The sequence below is a fragment of the Podarcis melisellensis genome (assembly GCF_964234715.1).
Source record: "Podarcis melisellensis genome assembly, chromosome: 9".
In the NCBI taxonomy this organism is placed as follows: Eukaryota; Metazoa; Chordata; class Lepidosauria; order Squamata; family Lacertidae; genus Podarcis; species Podarcis melisellensis.
The window spans coordinates 39,323,504-39,341,045 of record NC_138541.1 but is presented as its reverse complement, the minus strand read 5'-3'; the positions used below and the strand labels follow the sequence as shown (position 1 = coordinate 39,341,045).

Here is a 17,542-nt window from a genome sequence, read left to right as displayed (position 1 = left end):
AAGTAATAAATATTCATTATTTATTATTATTACATTTACAGTCTGCCTTTCCTCCAAGGAGGTGTAAAATGGTGCACAGGATTTCCATCTCCCCGTTTTATCCTTGCCTCATCACAACCTTGTGGGATAGGTTGGGCTGAGAGATAATGATTGGCCCAGTGAGTCAATCCTGGCTGAGTGGGCATTTGAACCTATGTCTCCAAGCTCCCCAACGTCTATACCACGCTTGTGTACTGAACATTACATGGTTCTGTAAATGCTTCTTTCCTTTCTGCAGTGCTCTCTCTTTTTAGAATGAACCATGTAGTTAAACCATCTAACTAGAAGTGTAAACACAGTTCCGAGAACTAGGAGTTTTGTTGGTTTGAATGCATTAATAGAGTGTGCATGGATGTCTGCTTACACTAAGTAGAGAGGGTTATTAATGTTGAAGGAGAATGAAGGGAACAACTCAATTTTTGCAAGTATTTTGGCTTCTTCCAGTCACCATCTCTTAGAAAATGAGCCTGTTACTGAATGCCCTTCCCCCAAGTCACTAAATCCTAATAATTTCTGACAAATTCCCAGAGTATCTGGGAGGCCAGGGTATGCTACGGGAGAAGCTTAGACAGTTCACACAGGAGCAGCACACAGTGAGTAGAAGAGAGAAGTCAGCGTTTTGAAACCCAGAAAGAAAGAAAAAACACAAGCAGTGATGGCAGAGGTTGCTTAAGGTGAAGGCTTGCCATCAGGCTTATGCAAAAACCCTTTAAAAGGAGTTCAGATTCTCACACAAGCATCACCACCTATATATATAAGTAACTCTTAATTATTTTAAACCACAATGTGCTTCTGTAGGGTTCACACAGCCCTGCTCTGTACTGGCTGGGTTTTTTTTTTTTTTAATGTTACTATCGTTATAGTAAGTCTACTTAATAATTAACAACTACAGCTAAGGGGGCATCACCTTTGTTGATTTTTACTAGACTCATGTCAATGCTTTGCAATCACTCCAAGTCAAAGCACAAATCGACCCTGCTGTTAATTGCATGAACTTGTGCTATCTGCGTGATTCCAGGCCAGCATTCCCAATCCACTGCTTAGTGTCTAGGTTTCCTGGATTTTGTGCATTTACAGAGACACATCATAGAAGCTGAAATCAATGCACCGTAAGCAGAAATGATATTATTACAACAGCAAAGCATTCTTACTGTTCCACCAAAAGCAGGGAGAGGGGCCATCTTTATTTACTCTATCATGCTTTCTGCAAAAAGGGGGTTCCCTTTATGAGAGGAAATTGTTTCTGACATATTGAGAAAACAACCTAAGGAAAACAATCTAACCAAAGCTAAACACTTGCATCTTACTGCATTAAAATCAATTACTGTAAGTGCTTTAATCTCTCCCATTGTGATCAAATGAAATCTAAAAGCACTTAACATTGGTAGATAATGTATATTTCACAATTAAATCCCACAACTGATATCATTAATTATCCAGACCAAGGACTAGCTCCAGATACCTTTTAGGAGTTTGCACAGTAATATAGCACTCAAGAGGCCACACTCAAAAATGTAATACACGTTTTAAGAAAATACAAGCTTACGGTTGAGATTAGAGAAAGTAGACCTATTTGTTCACATACTGGAATTGCATCAGGGATGGTAATGCTAATAATGATTATGTAATTTCTACTAGTCGTCATTATGAATATTCACAGCCCAGAGGAAAATTTCCACTTGGGTTTGTGAGTTTGTGTTATGGGCAGTGGCCAGCTGCCCACACAGTGCACAATTCTTCATAGGAAACGTTCTGTCCTTCTGCACACTTACGACATTGTCTTTAGAGGGCCAAGCTGTGAGGATGACATATACGCAAAGGCCTCCCTTTATCATTTATGCAGACGGCAAACTCCCACCAACATCAGTAGCTGCAACAAAAATGGTAACAGTATGCCTCTCTACCAAGGACAGTTTATTGTTCACAGGTTTAACTGTAATACCAATCCAGCTCAGTCATGAATTACTTAGTAGTTTTGGATAATATGTGCCGTCTGAACCTCAAAATGTGCCTATCTATGCAACAACAGAGAGCATGTCAGTAACCTATTTCAAGATTCATGTGAGGAATTTTGTATTTATAACTCCTGCATCTTATTTGGTACATGGGACACTCCTAGTGTATAATGAGTGGTTGTGAAATCCTTCACTATCTCCTCTTAATTTCCTTAACAATGAGATAAAGAGCACAATCTGAACTCCTGGAGGGAAGTAGTGAGTGATGGGAGTCACTGCGGCATCTGGTGTTCCACCATTTGTGGCAGCCAGAGTAGAAGGTGGGGCGCGAAAAGAATACATTTGCTGCACCAGCTCCAGGCTGGCGCAGCAAACAGGCGTGGCTCAGACGCCTCACAAGATTTGTCAATAGATACGAGCACCTTAGGGTCCAGTGGCTCCTTGGCTAGATCAGTTCCATATTCCTTCATTCCAGGGTTATCATATTTCACCCCATAAGTCACATTTTTAATGCCAATTTTTATTTTCAAAAAAGAGGGGTGCGGCTTATGCGGTGGAAACCATTATGTGGTGAAATACAGTAAATGCATAGCTTAGCCTGGTCTCTTAACCCCGCCCTGCAAGCCCCCCACGGAGAAGTAGGCCCACTGCAAGGGGCCTTAGACGCACACCCCTCTAGACCAGGCAGTTTACAATTGCTGGGCATATCCACGGGCCCAAGCCGCATGCCACTGGCCAGGACCTTGCCACCACATTTCTCCTCCATCTCCATACTCCTCTCGGGTGAGGCCTCCTCAGCTGCTGCTTTCGCTCCTCGCACGAGGCTGCCTCATCCTCTGTGGGTTGAGGGCTGGCTCAGCCAACAGGCAAGTTCCACAGGTAGGAACAGGAAGAGGCTGGGAAACAGCTGTGCTAAAAGCAATTTCAATTACAAAAGCGGGCAAATGCTGTTAGGCAAGACTAATGTCCCATCGGCAAGGCATTTTCACCGCTGCTGCAACTATTACGTGGGGAATGCTCTGGGGACAGCTTTTAGGGGTGGTGGTGCAACTATTATGCAGTGAAATATGGTACATTGACTACCACTGGTAGTAGCTTCTCCTGTTCATGCATTTGGTGGGTGGAGCAGGGACCTCCACAGTAGGCCACTGCCACTCCAGGTTTGGATTCATTTATCTGTGTTTATTTCCTTTCAGTGGAGAGAAGCAAATGCTCCTAACAAAGTTCAAAAAATTCCTCCCCTCCAAAAACACCCACTTCCCTGATCCCAGCTTTCTAAGATAGCCAAGTCACTATAGTATCTTACAAACGTTGATTGTTATTATTTTTAAAAATCAAAGCACTAAGCATCCTTTGGAACGTTCCATTTTATTGTGTCCACATCAAGTTGGATTTCATCTAGTCCGTGTCTTTGATCTAGTCATAAAGAACTATCCTTACAACTAAGAGCTTAGACACGGCAATGTTTATTAGTGCACCCTTCATAGAAGCACTCAAGCTTGCACTAGAAAAGTGGTGGAATCTAGTGCATTTATAGTGGGATTGCATTGTGCCTTACTGTTCATAGAGTCATAGAACTAAAAAGTAAGAAGGAACTCCAAGGGTCATCTAGTCCAACTCCCTGAGACAAAAGTGATCCTGATTTCTATTTCAGTTACTACTGATCTATGCTTCTGACACCAGTATGGCAGTATGACAACCTGCAGCACCGCAAAAAAAATAGATTGAATAATACAAAGTACCCCATTAAATTTACACCTATTTGCATATGTTGATTATTCTGCAAAAGATTTTATGATTTTCCTTGTGTGTTTTCAAATTCTTCAATGCAGAATTTGAAATTCTTTGATAAATATTTCATGACTTGTACCTCCAGACAATTTCTCAAACTGATATACAGAAATTCACCATGTCACACAGCGCCATAAGAAGTGAGAAATGCAAATAGAGAAGGAAAACGACAGTGACAAGTCAAAACAGAACTCTAGGAACAAACTTGGGGTTTCTGTGAAGTCAGTTATTATCAAACTGAGGCACAAAAGATGTAAACTTGGCCAATAGTTGCTTTGTGAAAATGCCAGATAAATTTTAAAGGAGGAAGTTTGAAAGCTCAAAGCAGCACCAAGCCTCCGTTTAACAGTTTTACTGCATGGAGATGTCACACGCGAAGTTGAAACTTATGAAGGAGTCCAACAACACAGCCTAGGGCTGGAGGAAAGTATAAAATGATAAATGGGGCTAGGTACTTAAAAAAGAAAGAACTGTCTTAGGAAAGACTGAAGAATTAGGGGGAGACAACTAAATCTACCCAGCTGACACACAAGTTTTGCTATGCTTGCTATATTGTCATCTTGAGAGTTAGCCATTTCACATTACCAGAGCTGTGGCCATGAGGATGTAAGCAGGGAAGAGACAGTTTAGAAAGTTTTTGTTTATATGTCAAGCAAATTTTTAGCCAACTAGTACAAAAGCCAGGATGATTGTTAACTTAGCTGTCAACATTTAAAAACATTATAATACATGAAAACACATGAATACCACTTCTATTCAGAGGATTTGTGGTTTTTTTGGTACCACAGACTCACCTTGTCTACCCTGATAAGTTTTTGTCGCATCTCCAACGTTCCAGCTGTAAGTTCACACAAGACAAAGCAACAGAACATGCTGTTTGAAGGAATGTGAACAAAGGGGGTGAAGAAGAGTACATTTCTGCTATAGCCCTGCTTCCTCAAGAACATCTGCTTCCCTTCCTAGCAGTGGAGGAAAAAAGCCATTGGAGGGAAAAAGTTCCAGTCAGAAAGGCAGCTAATCATATCTTGTTTGTAGGGCTATGGCTAATAAAAGTATCCCCAAGGCTTAGCTGAAAGAAAAAGAAGGTTTGTGCAAATGTTAATCCACAAATCCCATGAAATAAAGGAAACAGACTGCAGCAAACACCTTTAGTATGAAAACAAAGTTAACAATGGAGGCACATTCTGAGGAATGGTAACTTGGTAAAGTTATTGCAAGAGAAAAAATCCAATTGCAAACAGTCATTGAACAGACAAGAATGTAATAAGGAATGATTTAAAATGTACTTGATACACACATTACATTAAGACTTAAACTAAACCATTTAAAGAAGCAACTGAATCATTTCAACATATAATACATAATTGTACAATCCATATAAACTGTGTTAAGTTATTTTTACTTCATTTATATAAACACAAAAAGCAGTGGATAATGTGCAATTGAGGATGCTCCATAACAGTGAATTTTAAAAGGCTATAAGAGAACAGAAATGTATGTTTAATAAAGGTTACACTATTGATTGAGAAAAGAAACAATCAGTCATATTAGTCATGTGACATGGTCTGCCGTTCAACAGAAGCACACACAACCCAGACTGGCCTCAGACTGTCTCTTTAAAAAGTCATCAATCCAAAGAGGGTTTCTTACAGATTATGTACACTGGGTACAAAGTGTGTTGCAAAAGGCACTTCTGAATTTAAGGCAAGTAAAGGTATTTTTTTTAATAGACATTTAAATATTAAAGAAGTAGGGCTATGGTCTGCTTCTCCAACAGTTCATCTTTACAATGCTAAAATGTGTTTTCAAAGCTTCAGACCAAGAGGGCAATTCTATATTTAGTGTTTCTGAACCACAAAATTGAATGATCCAACATTTTTTTAAAAAGCTATTTGCTGCAATTCCACGTATCAGCCAGCCACTGATATTTTGTGGATGTTGCTTGAAGGCCTTCCTTATATTATTACTCTGTAAAACATTTATTCTTTTAACACATTTACATGAAAAAAGAATCTTTAGAGAAGCTTAATACATTTATATAAAATATCTGATGTTGATACAAACCATGAGCATCTCCCTTTGAAAAAATTCTCATCTAGCCACCACAATTACCGGAGATCACGAACATCTTTGTCAGTGCAAATCTATATTTCCCTACTACAGAAAACCATCCACCCTCAAATACAAAAAAGATCTGTTTCTGAAATGGCAAGTTACATTTGGTTACATCCATCCACCCTCCCAAACTATTATAGTAATTATTATCAAGGGGGAAATTAAAGCTGCTTGTGCAAGTATCATTACAAACAGTCCTCCTTATACAAATTCATTGATTCTCATTAGGTGTACAATATTCTTGGTTGATCAAGGGATCTTCATGCTGTGGTCCTATTGTTGATCTTCAAGCCAGGATGGAGCATCTACTCCAGGCGTTTTCAATTTGATATGGAATAGTTTAAGAGTCTGTTCAAGCTGTTTTTGATTCCCCGCAAAGTATGCTGCAATGGCATTGTGGAACAGAACAAGCTGATTGTGCAATACTTTCACCTGTGGACAAGGATAAAGTTAAAGATGAAAAGGCATGTAATTGAATATCGAAGATGATCAGAGGTTAACCCCAAGGTGTTCCAGTTTTAAGAACAAACAAATAGTTTTCCAACATTCTTCACAGTTAAAAAGCTGTGCAGATGTGGAATCAGTAGCTGTTGATATGAGAGGAAAACAAGAGTGCAGTGTATGGAGGCAAAGAGAGTACCCCAAAATTTTGGAGATGACTGAATGGATGGAAACCCCTGAAGGAGACTAGTAAAATAAAAGTTGTGGACTCCTATAAGAGAGGCGTCTGCTTCATCTTTTCACATACATACTCAATTTTGATCCGTGGATATTCTTAAAATTTAGCAGTACTATCATCCTTTTCTGTTATTATTTCACCTCTGCAAAATTGACTTTTGTTTCCTCCAGAACTACCTCCCTCCCTCTCTCTCTCTCCCCACACACATCTTCTAGCTTAGGACAAAAACTTCCATGAATCTGATCCACAACTTATGCCATAATAAATATGTTAGTTTTTGAAATGTTACAAGTCTTTTTTTAGTTTTGCTACAACAGATAAACATGACTATCCCTCCAGAACAGGCATAGGCAAACTCATCCCTCCAGATGTTTTGGGACTACAACTCTCATCATCCCTAGCTAACATCAGGGATGATGGGAGTTGTAGTCCCAAACATCTGGAGGGACGAGTTTGCCTATGCCTGCTCCAGAACGTCTGGAAATATGCTACATCAGTTAACTGTAGCAGTTACCATTTGGGCTCCCTGCAGCAACTTTCGCTACAAGGCAAACAAATACGATCTCAATTGATATTCCTTCCCTTTAATAAGCAAAAATATAGAGTGGCAATCTTGCAACACATCAAAATAAAAGCCAATGTGAAAAAAGGCATCAGTGCTGTATGGCAACTATTTGTTCATTGTTCACTTCTTCTACTATTCAGTCTTTTGGGTGTTTACAACTAAAGGCTGGGAAACCAGACTTCGTGGGTGAACTATGTGGGATGGACACACTTAAAATAATATGAACATCTGATTACAATACTCCGACAGCACACCTAGACATTGCTGTATTTTACTGACTAAACAGAATTTTAAAATCAAGTGTTTTGAGTTAGATTTATGTATTCGCTTATAATTCACAATACTTTTAATGGCAGCCCATAATAGTCAGCAATACTCATACATACCAATAGAGCAACACTGACATAAAAGAAAGCATAAAAGCCCCCCAAATCATATTCCAAACGTTGGAGGTCCCCCCAGAACTGTTTTTTTTTTTTTTGGGTGCAGGGAAGGAGTAAAACTGAAAGTTCTGTAGTGCAAGCATAGGATACAACCCATCATATCTGAATGCTTTCTATAAAAAGGGAAGTGGCAACAAGGAACAATGTATGCTTTTTTCATTTACTATTTGAACGCTAAATGCACATCTATAAAACTAGCTTGTGTTCAAAATGTTCAGAACCGTTGAGAATGTATGGGACAGAGCACATTTTTATGAATGTTGCTATAACTGTAGCTTTATCTTTTACTAATGCCATCATTAGAAGACAGCAAAGGCTTTTAAATGCATTTTTGAATTATTGAAGTAACCTCAAACTAAAAGATCTGTGTGCCATGCCACATATAGTTATTTAAGATGACAGATCTTCTGGAAGTTCCATTGTCCTGAAGTTTTAATACTTTACATTTATTTCTTGGAGACGCAGGTGCTTTAAAGGAGTGTATGGTATAGAACTCAGCAACTTAAGGGAGAAAATTATAGGTCCCATGGCTCCCACACACCCTTCTAAGATCAACGCAGTGCAAAAACAGGATATTGCAAAACAATTATGTTCCCTCAAATCTTCCCATGAAGAAGTGGATTTCACTACAAGCCAGAGGCCTGCAAAATTATTTTCAGGCAATTATTTATATTCCTATATTCCTCTATCTTTCAGTATCAAATATTTAAAGGCTTCTTCTTAGCCACAACTTTGAATCATTAGCTTTGAATTTCAAATAGCAGGTATGTCCCTGAGGAAAGCTGGGAGAAGGCTAAAATCCTGTCCCCTGAAATCTAGCTTTCTGTATGCTGTTACTGCTGATCAAATGATTGGCACCAACAGTGAGCATTCCTTGCCAAGGAACGACCGGAAGGACTTTAAGGCTCCCAATTGTTCCTTGACTGCTACATTTCTACCAACCCCACATGATGTCAGGTGTGGTGCAGGAGGGCGTAACTTGGGGAAAACAGCCATACTGGGATCCATGCCAGGTCAAACTATGCCCACAGGCTGGAGATTCTCCATGCATGCTCTAAAGCAGAAGAAATTTTAGATCTTTTTCTTGTGTGTATGGAAGAGAAGGAAGAGGGGACTGCTATGTCCAAAACTAATCCACAGACGTAAGTAGTGCTTCATGGTTACAAATAGACAAAATCAAGAAGAGTGATTTCCAAGAGAAAATGACACCCCCCCCCCCTAATTTGGGTGCCATAAATTCCTGACTTTTGCCTGCATGTGGCTCAAAACCAAGGGGAACTTACCAGAATTTGCTGTTCCCCACAGTGAATAAATACTATATGAGGCACTTATGGAAGCACTAGTGTGCAAACAGAAGCATGCTGATCCTAGCAGGATCTTCCATCACTGCCACAGATTGCAGATGTGGATGACATTTCAGAATATTCTGCTACTCAAAATGTGCAGAGATCTATACAAGAGTGGATATTGTTGGTTACATTTAATAAGGTGCAATCTGTGCAAACACAGACTAGGCTAGAGTAACAGGTAGTGCTACTAACTGTCAAAAGAGTTTTTGACATCCTACAGACACTTATCACTGCACATTGTCAGTACAGCTTTTTATTTTTTGTGAAGAGAGCAAAGATATCAATTTATCTTAACATTTGAATGGCTGCCAAACCTCCTTCCCCTTAGGGTGTCTATAGCTAATGAAGTCATTGTGACAGAATTCAAAGACAATCAACATAAGAATTATTGACCTTCAAATTACTATCCTTAGCAAATTTCTGAAAATGATGCAAAGGGGAAACCTGCAGCATTTCAAGTAAACTGACTATCTGACAAATATTGCAGAACCGCATTCAGTCCATAGGATGAAGTCTCCACCTTTCCCTCCTTTCAACCCACGCACATCAGTCACAGCTTGCACACAGCTTCTGCCACTCATTTCCCTGTAAGCAGCCAACACAACAGGTATAAATATGAAACTGTCTTAGAAGTACATATATGTACCTTCAATGTGGTAGGTACCAGATTGCTGCTTAACATGGTGCAAATAGAACTATTAACAGTCAGATAGAGGCTCATTATAGAGTTGTCCTACTGCTTCAAACTAGCACTTTTAATCAGTGGGCTATTACACATGAAACAAATCTTTTGGGAGGTTTGCCTTTGCCCAATGCAGCTACCTGTCATATAGAGAATAAAAGTCTTGGCCCCTTTTTGTATAGAAGTTCATTGTACTCCAATTCTGATAGCAATCGACACTACTTATATGTTAACAAGAATAGCTATAGCTGTTACATTCCACATATTTAGCCAAAATGACATATTTGGTCAGGAAACAGAGGTCTACTAATGGTAGTACTGAAACTGGAACTCAATGATATTGGCCAGCAAACACTGACCAACCACCCAAAATTACAGAGTTTGGTTTCCAAGTATACCCTAATGTCAGAAAGAGAAACATTCAGTTCATGTTCTGAGCTTTTCTCCAAAAACTGAAGCAAGTAAGCATACGTTAGATGACATCTCAAGCTTCAGATAAAAAATGAATTTGCAATCTAATTTGGAACTCAAAACAAAAGCAGTTCTAGGAAGGGAAGAGTGCTGGCAAAACTTATGCTTGCCAGACAATAAAGCATTTTAATTTCACCAAATATGACAACTATTTCAGAACTGAGGGGGCTAATATCACCTCTAGAAGGTGTGTATGTGTCACACTTTCCCTTGCAGTAAAGCAGGACTGTTAACTGTTGTGGCTGCTCATTACATACTTCTGCTAGACTATTGATCAGTGCCAGGGGTTGAAACTTATGTCCATGTCACTGTAGCTCAGCAGCCAAAATTACCAGCAGGGTTAGTGTTCCACTCCTCCCTTTACAGTGGTGAACTTTTATAATCAGTTGAGCCCTGATTTTATCTGTCTTCAAGGTCTCCAAGGGTCCTCATGAATAGTCAGGTACATTATCAACCCCTTGTTGTCAATATGGCACTGAAATAATTTTAAGGTGTCCTGCTACGCACAAACAAGAAAAACAAAAAGGAGTTAAGAATAGAAAAAGAATCTGATTTAATGCTCTTACTCAAATCTATTCTAGTACTTACCTGCCAGAAGTTTAAATACTTTAGAAAAGAGACAGAAATAATCAAATTCAATACTGTGTGATCTAATATATAGTTGATAATGCAAAGTTGAATTTCAAGTATATAGCAAATTAGGAAGTAATGCAGTTCCTTACCTTGTTTTCCTCCAAAAACTTCAATTTAACTGATACATCATTGCGCATTTTGTCATATTTCTCCTTATGTATTTGGAATAGTTGTTGTGACTGCTCAATTTTTGGCAATGTGTTTGCATCTCGTGGGCCAAGATTCAGCTCCTCTAGATCTGTGCGATAAGCATCATATTCAATCCTGAGAAGAAGAATTAAAATGACCTGTGCATATTTGCATGGAGCAACAGAAACATATATAAGTCCGCCCCCCGCCCCGTTTTAAAGGCTTACATATCATCCCTGTCCAAACAAGTAACCCAGGTATCAGTTCTTGCAATCAGAAAAAGGGAATAAAGGCTCCCATTTGGGAATATGATATGGACCGAAGTACTCACAGAGTGATAACCAATAAGTCTGTCTGCTTACTCAACAGTAATCTATTGCTCTTCTCACACTACCCTGGGTCTCACCAATACATGTAACAGATGTTTTCAAAAGATTACAAATGTATGATAATATGGGGGAAGCTAAAATCTTTTATTTTGTCATCTGGAGCCTCTTACAAATAGTTCCACTTTCTGTGTCTGGTAGGAGTTGGTTATAAATGAGCAGGGGAGATCATATAGCATTCATATTTCAGGTTTCAACAATAATGCTCATGGGAGCATGCAGGGTATTCTGCAATACTGTATGCTACAGAACACGGGTGGCAAACTTCTTTTGGCTTGATGAGCCAGATCTTTATCTGACCAAACCACATGGGCCAGCTTTGATAGTACAACCCATCTGTCAATCACCTGACTTCATTATGATTGCAGATGACTGGCAGGTGGGCTGTCCCACCCATGAAAGTCCATTGCACAGCACTTCCTAAGCACTCTACAGCCAGTTGGTTGTTGGGCACTTGGGAACCACAGTATGTGGGGCTTTGCTGCTCCTATAGCACCAAGCAGTCTGCCTTGAAACTGTTGCTAAAATGCAAAGAACAAGCTTCATTTAAACAGCGTTTCAATGCAAACCTTTGGTGCTGTATGAGCAAGGTGCACCCAATGAGTGGCGGGAGCGTACCTTTCTCCAGCAGAGGAAAAATTGATAGCACACTTTAAATTCCCAATTATTACTTTGTAGGCATGTTGATACCTGCTCCAATGCCGGTTGTGGTTTAGGGGAAATGGCTCAGCAGGCCAAATAGAGAGGTCTAGGAGGCCAACTTTGGCCTGTGGGCTACAGGTTTCCCACCCTTGCTTTAGAATATTTTTTAGCAATAATGGATGGCATTTCCACCCTTGACTGATCTCCACCCTTCCCCTCATCAATGAGACTATAGCACTCTATGAGGGAGATACTGACTTTTTAAAGACTTTGCGACTGGGTGCCCCAGGAGTCATTTTGTTGGAGCAGAACTGCAGAGGAAGTGTGGAACCAGCTGTTGCTAATGACTGCCATCCACCCAGAGAGCTACAGAACCAGCAAGGCTGAGACCCTCTTTCAAGTTTTCCTTTTGGAGTGCCTCTTGAATGGGTTTAATTGTCTGAAGGCCCTCTTTGGTGACAGAAAGGAGTACCAGGGAGGGGTGTGTTCAGTTCAATGCATCTTTGGGTGAGACAGAGCAATCCGGGTGAGAGCCAGATTGCTATCAGGAACAGTGAATCTCTGAGTGACAGATGGGTGGCAATGTGTAGTGTCATTTATGTGGTTCTGTCAGTGAATGGTTTCATTGTCTCCTGGTGCTTCTGCAGTACATTTTTGTTGAGTGGAAGGAGTGACGGGTGATAGCAGTTGTGATTGAGTGGGAGAGTGATTGTGTGTACTAGTGGATGTGTGTGCAGTAATGAATGAGTAGTAGGTGATGTATGATTTGTATAAATACAGGCAGAATGTGTGTGTGATGTGTACGTGTTAATGGGATAAGTGTTTCATTTTGTGAGTCGGAATGTGCCTTGGCAAGAGGAAGGCTGAACTCTATAAAGATGTCTCAAAATCTGTAGCTTTGCTGCTTTTTTAAAAAGTTTTATGGCAGTGAATTATATGGTAATTTCTGAGTATTCATTGTATTGTATTGTATTGTATTGTATTGTATTGTATTGGTTATTTTGTAAACTGTATAGAGATTGTCTTCAGTACTGAGTGGCATATATTAAATGAGTAAGATAAAAATAAAGTCATTTACAAGCAAGTACTGGAAACTATGGCATAGCCAGATCTTTCTCTGAAATGCTCCCCACATCAACTCACACCCTCAAATAGATTAATTTCGAAGATGAACAGCAGCTTGCTTCTTCAGCAGTGGAAAAGGACCAGTAAGAAAAGCTATGAAAAAAGCTGTAGCTGCATAATATGGTTTCCTGACATGCTTATAAATTTGTTTTTGGGATGCAGACCAAGAACTGGTGCATCAGTTGGGTAGTTTTCACCTGCCTTCCACATCCCTGTTTCCTTTTATGCCATGTCTTAAGCCAGAGGGCAGGGACTGCTTTGTTTGCTATTGATCTCATGTAAGCTGGTCAGGGAGGGCTTTCCATGTAAACAGCAGGGTAAAAATGCCTCAGACAGTATATTTGAATTTGTTTCTGTGGACGGTATGTCTTAATGATATCTAAACTCAAGATTCAACGAACAACTAGCCTATGTGTTAAAACTACATACTTCAGGAAGACATCAGATAATATTGTATAATCCATTACCTGGCACTTTCATATTGTTTCACGGTTATTAATGTGTCCTCAATAGTTTTGTTCACCAAAGTGTTCACACTAGCAATAAAAAAGTTAATTGCCCCAAGTAGAGTTTCACCGTTTTTAGCAAGAAGTTTCTGAGTATCTGCATTGTATCCAAATTCCTCCTGTTAAGAGATTGGAAATATAACAGTGTTTTTGAATGCTTAACTTTCCATTATTTATTAAATGCCAAATTATTGACACTATTCATAGCAATCAAGAGACTTCAAAGCCCTAAAATAGCCTGTGTTAGCTTACTGATTAGCTTCTCTCACAAAACTGAATTCTTCATTTGTAAGAACGTTATTCTATATGCTACACGTCTATAATCCTTTTAAAAGTGGAATGAATGGCTTTTCTGTGGGTAAAAATTGTGGTGACCTGTTTGTACATAACACTACGATAATTTCATTAATCCATGACTTAGCTAATACGTGCAAACCATACCCAGTGGTTTACTTATGGTTCATTTACTTCCAGCAAAGCATCATCTGAAGCCATGGTTTATTTTTAGCTTATGAACTTGATTTGTTTTAATTATGGCTTAGTGTTATGCACAAACACTCAAGCATTCTTGGCTAGTTGGGGTACTGCATCTCAAATGCTCACCAAACTACAAAGGCACAAGGCAAAACCAGCTGGAAAACAAAACAAGTTTTGGAGAAACAACTTACTGTTGTTTGATCATCTGTGGAATAACTCATGTTTGTATAAGAAACCATGGCTTAACATTACGCACAAATAGGTACACCTTCTGCCCTAAATTAGCTTATTGCAAAAATTGAAATGAATGTGCAGAGATTAGCTAGAGTAGGCACGGGGAACCTCAGGCCTATGTGCCAGATTTGGTCTGCCAGGCCTCCCCACTTGGCTTGGGAAGCCATTTCCCAAAACCATGACCACATGCCTCACAACTGATGTCATGTGATGTTAGGTGTGGGGCACTTGGAGACATGGTTGGATCAGCTGCTTACACAGCCAACCCCTATGGAATGCAGGACCAAAATATCTGCACATCGGCTCTTGTCTGGCAAGTTCAATCCTGTGGGGCTCAAGTGCATGAGCTAGGTTTCCCCACCCCCCACCCCCGGAACTAGCTTGCATATTTGAACCCTGCAGAAATCAGGATGCATGAGGAGTTGAACCCTGCTGGGGATTTCAATGCAAACTCCCTTCATGGTCAGGGATACTTTTGCTCCATTTTAGCTGCAATTTCAGTTGTCCATCCCCTTTCTTTTCTCTAGGCAAGGAGATGGTTTCCATTGAAATACAGTGGTACCTCGGGTTACGTACGCTTCAGGTTACATACGCTTCAGGTTACAGACTCTGCTAACCCAGAAATAGTATCTCGGGTTAAGAACTTTGCTTCAGGATGAGAACAGAAATCGCGAGACGACGGCGCAGCAGCAACAGGAGGCCCCATTAACTAAAGTGGTGCTTCAGGTTAAGAACAGTTTCAGGTTCTTAACGAATTAAGTACTTAACCTGAGGTACCACTGTAGTTGTAACATCAGGTGATCTGACAGGTGGGCAGGGCCCATGAAGCCAATTGTGATAAGTCAAAAAAGCTCCCCCGCCCCACTAAGCTAGAAAGCTAGTGATTAACATGCAAGGCAACAATTTATGCTGTTTTCTTTTTTAAAATTATGCTATCAGGCAATTGTACTAAAAATTAGATTAAACAAATGGAGACATTTCCAACTTTCCTGAAACTTTACTATTTTTCTATTGCAATTAAATGCTTACATGGAGTTCTAATGATTTCAAACTCAAGTCTGCAAATGTATCTCCCAGCTGTCTTTGGGTATTCACCATCTGGAAAAGCTGTGTGGACAATGTTTGTGCCAATTTCAGGACATTCTCGTACTTCTTTTTGTTATCCCTCAGTATTTCTATTTGAGCTTCCAATTCCAGATCTACTGTTCGTGAGCCTCGACCCAGCTTCTCAGAGATAATCTGGCGAGTACACTAAAAAGTTTGCAAAACAAAGTATAAAATTACCATTTTCTTACAATCAGGCAGTATAAATATTTTGCTAAATAAATAAATAAAATACACCTAAGAAGCTTTCTTCACAATTCGTAGCCTGTTTAGGACTCCAAAAACAATATTAAAATACTGAGTGCACCACACTAGTGATTCAAATGTTGATCTAGAACTCTAAAAAGTAGATCTGTGATCCCTGTAGTATGTATTCCACTCACTTAACTCTGTGAAAAGCCAATTAGAGCAAGCTAGTACAATTCATACTGGTTCTGTATGCGAAAAAAGAACAAGTGTATTTTTCAGATTAAAGGGTAAAAGTGTCATTTTGGGTTACTGCTGCTATGTAGCCATTCGAGACTGAAAAAGCTCATTAAAAAGATTTCAATTCATCCTGAAAAATAGAGAGCAGATTTTAGTATTAGTCAATCTTCTGTCTGGGCTTAAGTAAATATGCTGTAACACACAAAGAAACTCACCAATATTCTTAATAGTAAACCAAGCACAGGGCCACAATGAAGTGTGAAGAAAAAACCCACTGCATTTTTTTAAAAGTTGCAGGAACTTTAATGAGGAATACTGTCCTCAGCAACTGATGAGGCAGCCAAACGGTAAGCAGATAAACAGAAAGCATGATCAAGAGCAAATACAGCAGCAAGTTTTGAAACAATCATAATTCTTAAAATTTTCCATCAACAAAAAAGATCAAACATAAAAGCACAGAATGATTTGGGATGCACATAATAGACTCTGGGAGCAGGGAGCCAATTCACTACCCTGCTTAAAATTACCAAGTTCCATAAGGACCAGTTGACACAACAATACAATTTCCTGATTCCGCATTGAAAGAAATTCTGACTTTCAATAGGTATACATGTAAATGGGAAAAAACAATGTGGAAGTCATGGATCACGGATACAGCCAGTTAGCCACTCCCATGTTGAAAGAGGCATTTATATACTGTTAACTGCTGTGAATCAGAAAATGAGGGAGGGAATCTAAGCATGTGAGCCTGAACTTTGTTGAAATAATGCATACATATCAGCCTTAACATGCTATATCAACATGCAGAAGTGAGGGCAAGGTAACAGTTAGCCCATGGACACATTTTGTCACTCATTTATAAATGAGCTCATCTATGAATAGGTATAAATAGGCACATTAAGTTTCTCCATGTGAGGAGCACATACATATGGGAAAGATGTAATGTGTCTTTGAACTAGCTTATTTGAGGAAGAAATCCATTAATGGTTACTTATACTACATTTTCCTAAGCTGAAAAAGTTTGGCATCCTAGCATATCCTTGGTGCTTAAAGTCGGAAACTACAGTGATGTCGCCAGGTTCTACGGACCTTCTTTGATGTGAGATTTTTGGAGTAATCAGTGAGTTTGTTTGGGCCATGGGTGAGAGCCAGGCGACTGAGAGCTGCTCAGGGAAGAAATGTGTTAGAAGAAGGAATTTATAGCAGTCTTTATTTATTGGTAAGCTATATGAATGGTTTCCCTGGTATTTTTGTAACGTTTGTTGCTCCTGTTTTAGTTTACTGTACACTGCTAAGATATATATTTGTATATTAAGTGGTATACAAATGGTGTAAATAAAAAAAATATCCTTCCCAGGTTTGGAAGAATACTTTCCGCTGCCTTTAGTATATTTATGCTAGTAAGAAAAAACGTAACTCAGAAGCAAAAATATAGTTTGTTTTCTATTTTAAGTACATATATAGTTGTGGCAGTATAGGCAGTCTTCATAGGTGGGGCAGTCTTGTCCTAGTAAACAACTGCGTATTTCAGATTAAAGTTGTGAATATTAATTTCACTGGGAATATGCTGCAAAATGACATAATTATACACCCTAAGCACAAAACAGCACCATTAAAACACACACTGCCCCTTCTTTTGCAATCTAAAATCTACCGACTACATAATGAGCAGCACACATAACAATGAAATTCGAGATCTTATCGTGTGTAAATCTTACACACGTGTTGCATTTCTTGCCAATTTCAGCAGTTCTATTAGGAGATGACCAATTCAAATAACTCCAAAGCAAT

At 39.3% G+C, this 17,542-nt stretch overlaps 1 protein-coding gene across 3 annotated transcripts in view; it reads right to left on the bottom strand.

The window, feature by feature from the left end:
- Nucleotides 1–4,919: 4,919 nt before the first annotated feature.
- ARFIP1 (ARF interacting protein 1) overlaps nucleotides 4,920–17,542 on the bottom strand; it is a 35,131-nt gene continuing 22,508 nt past the window's right edge. For all 3 annotated transcript variants that reach the window (XM_081926130.1, XM_081926129.1, XM_081926128.1), the window contains 4 exons: nucleotides 15,251–15,472; nucleotides 13,472–13,629; nucleotides 10,812–10,986; nucleotides 4,920–6,332 (listed from right to left, as the gene is read on the bottom strand). In XM_081926130.1, the coding sequence (XP_081782256.1) occupies nucleotides 6,174–6,332; nucleotides 10,812–10,986; nucleotides 13,472–13,629; nucleotides 15,251–15,472 (714 nt within the window). In that variant the 3' untranslated portion in view covers nucleotides 4,920–6,173. The remainder of the gene's footprint in view (nucleotides 6,333–10,811; nucleotides 10,987–13,471; nucleotides 13,630–15,250; nucleotides 15,473–17,542) is intronic.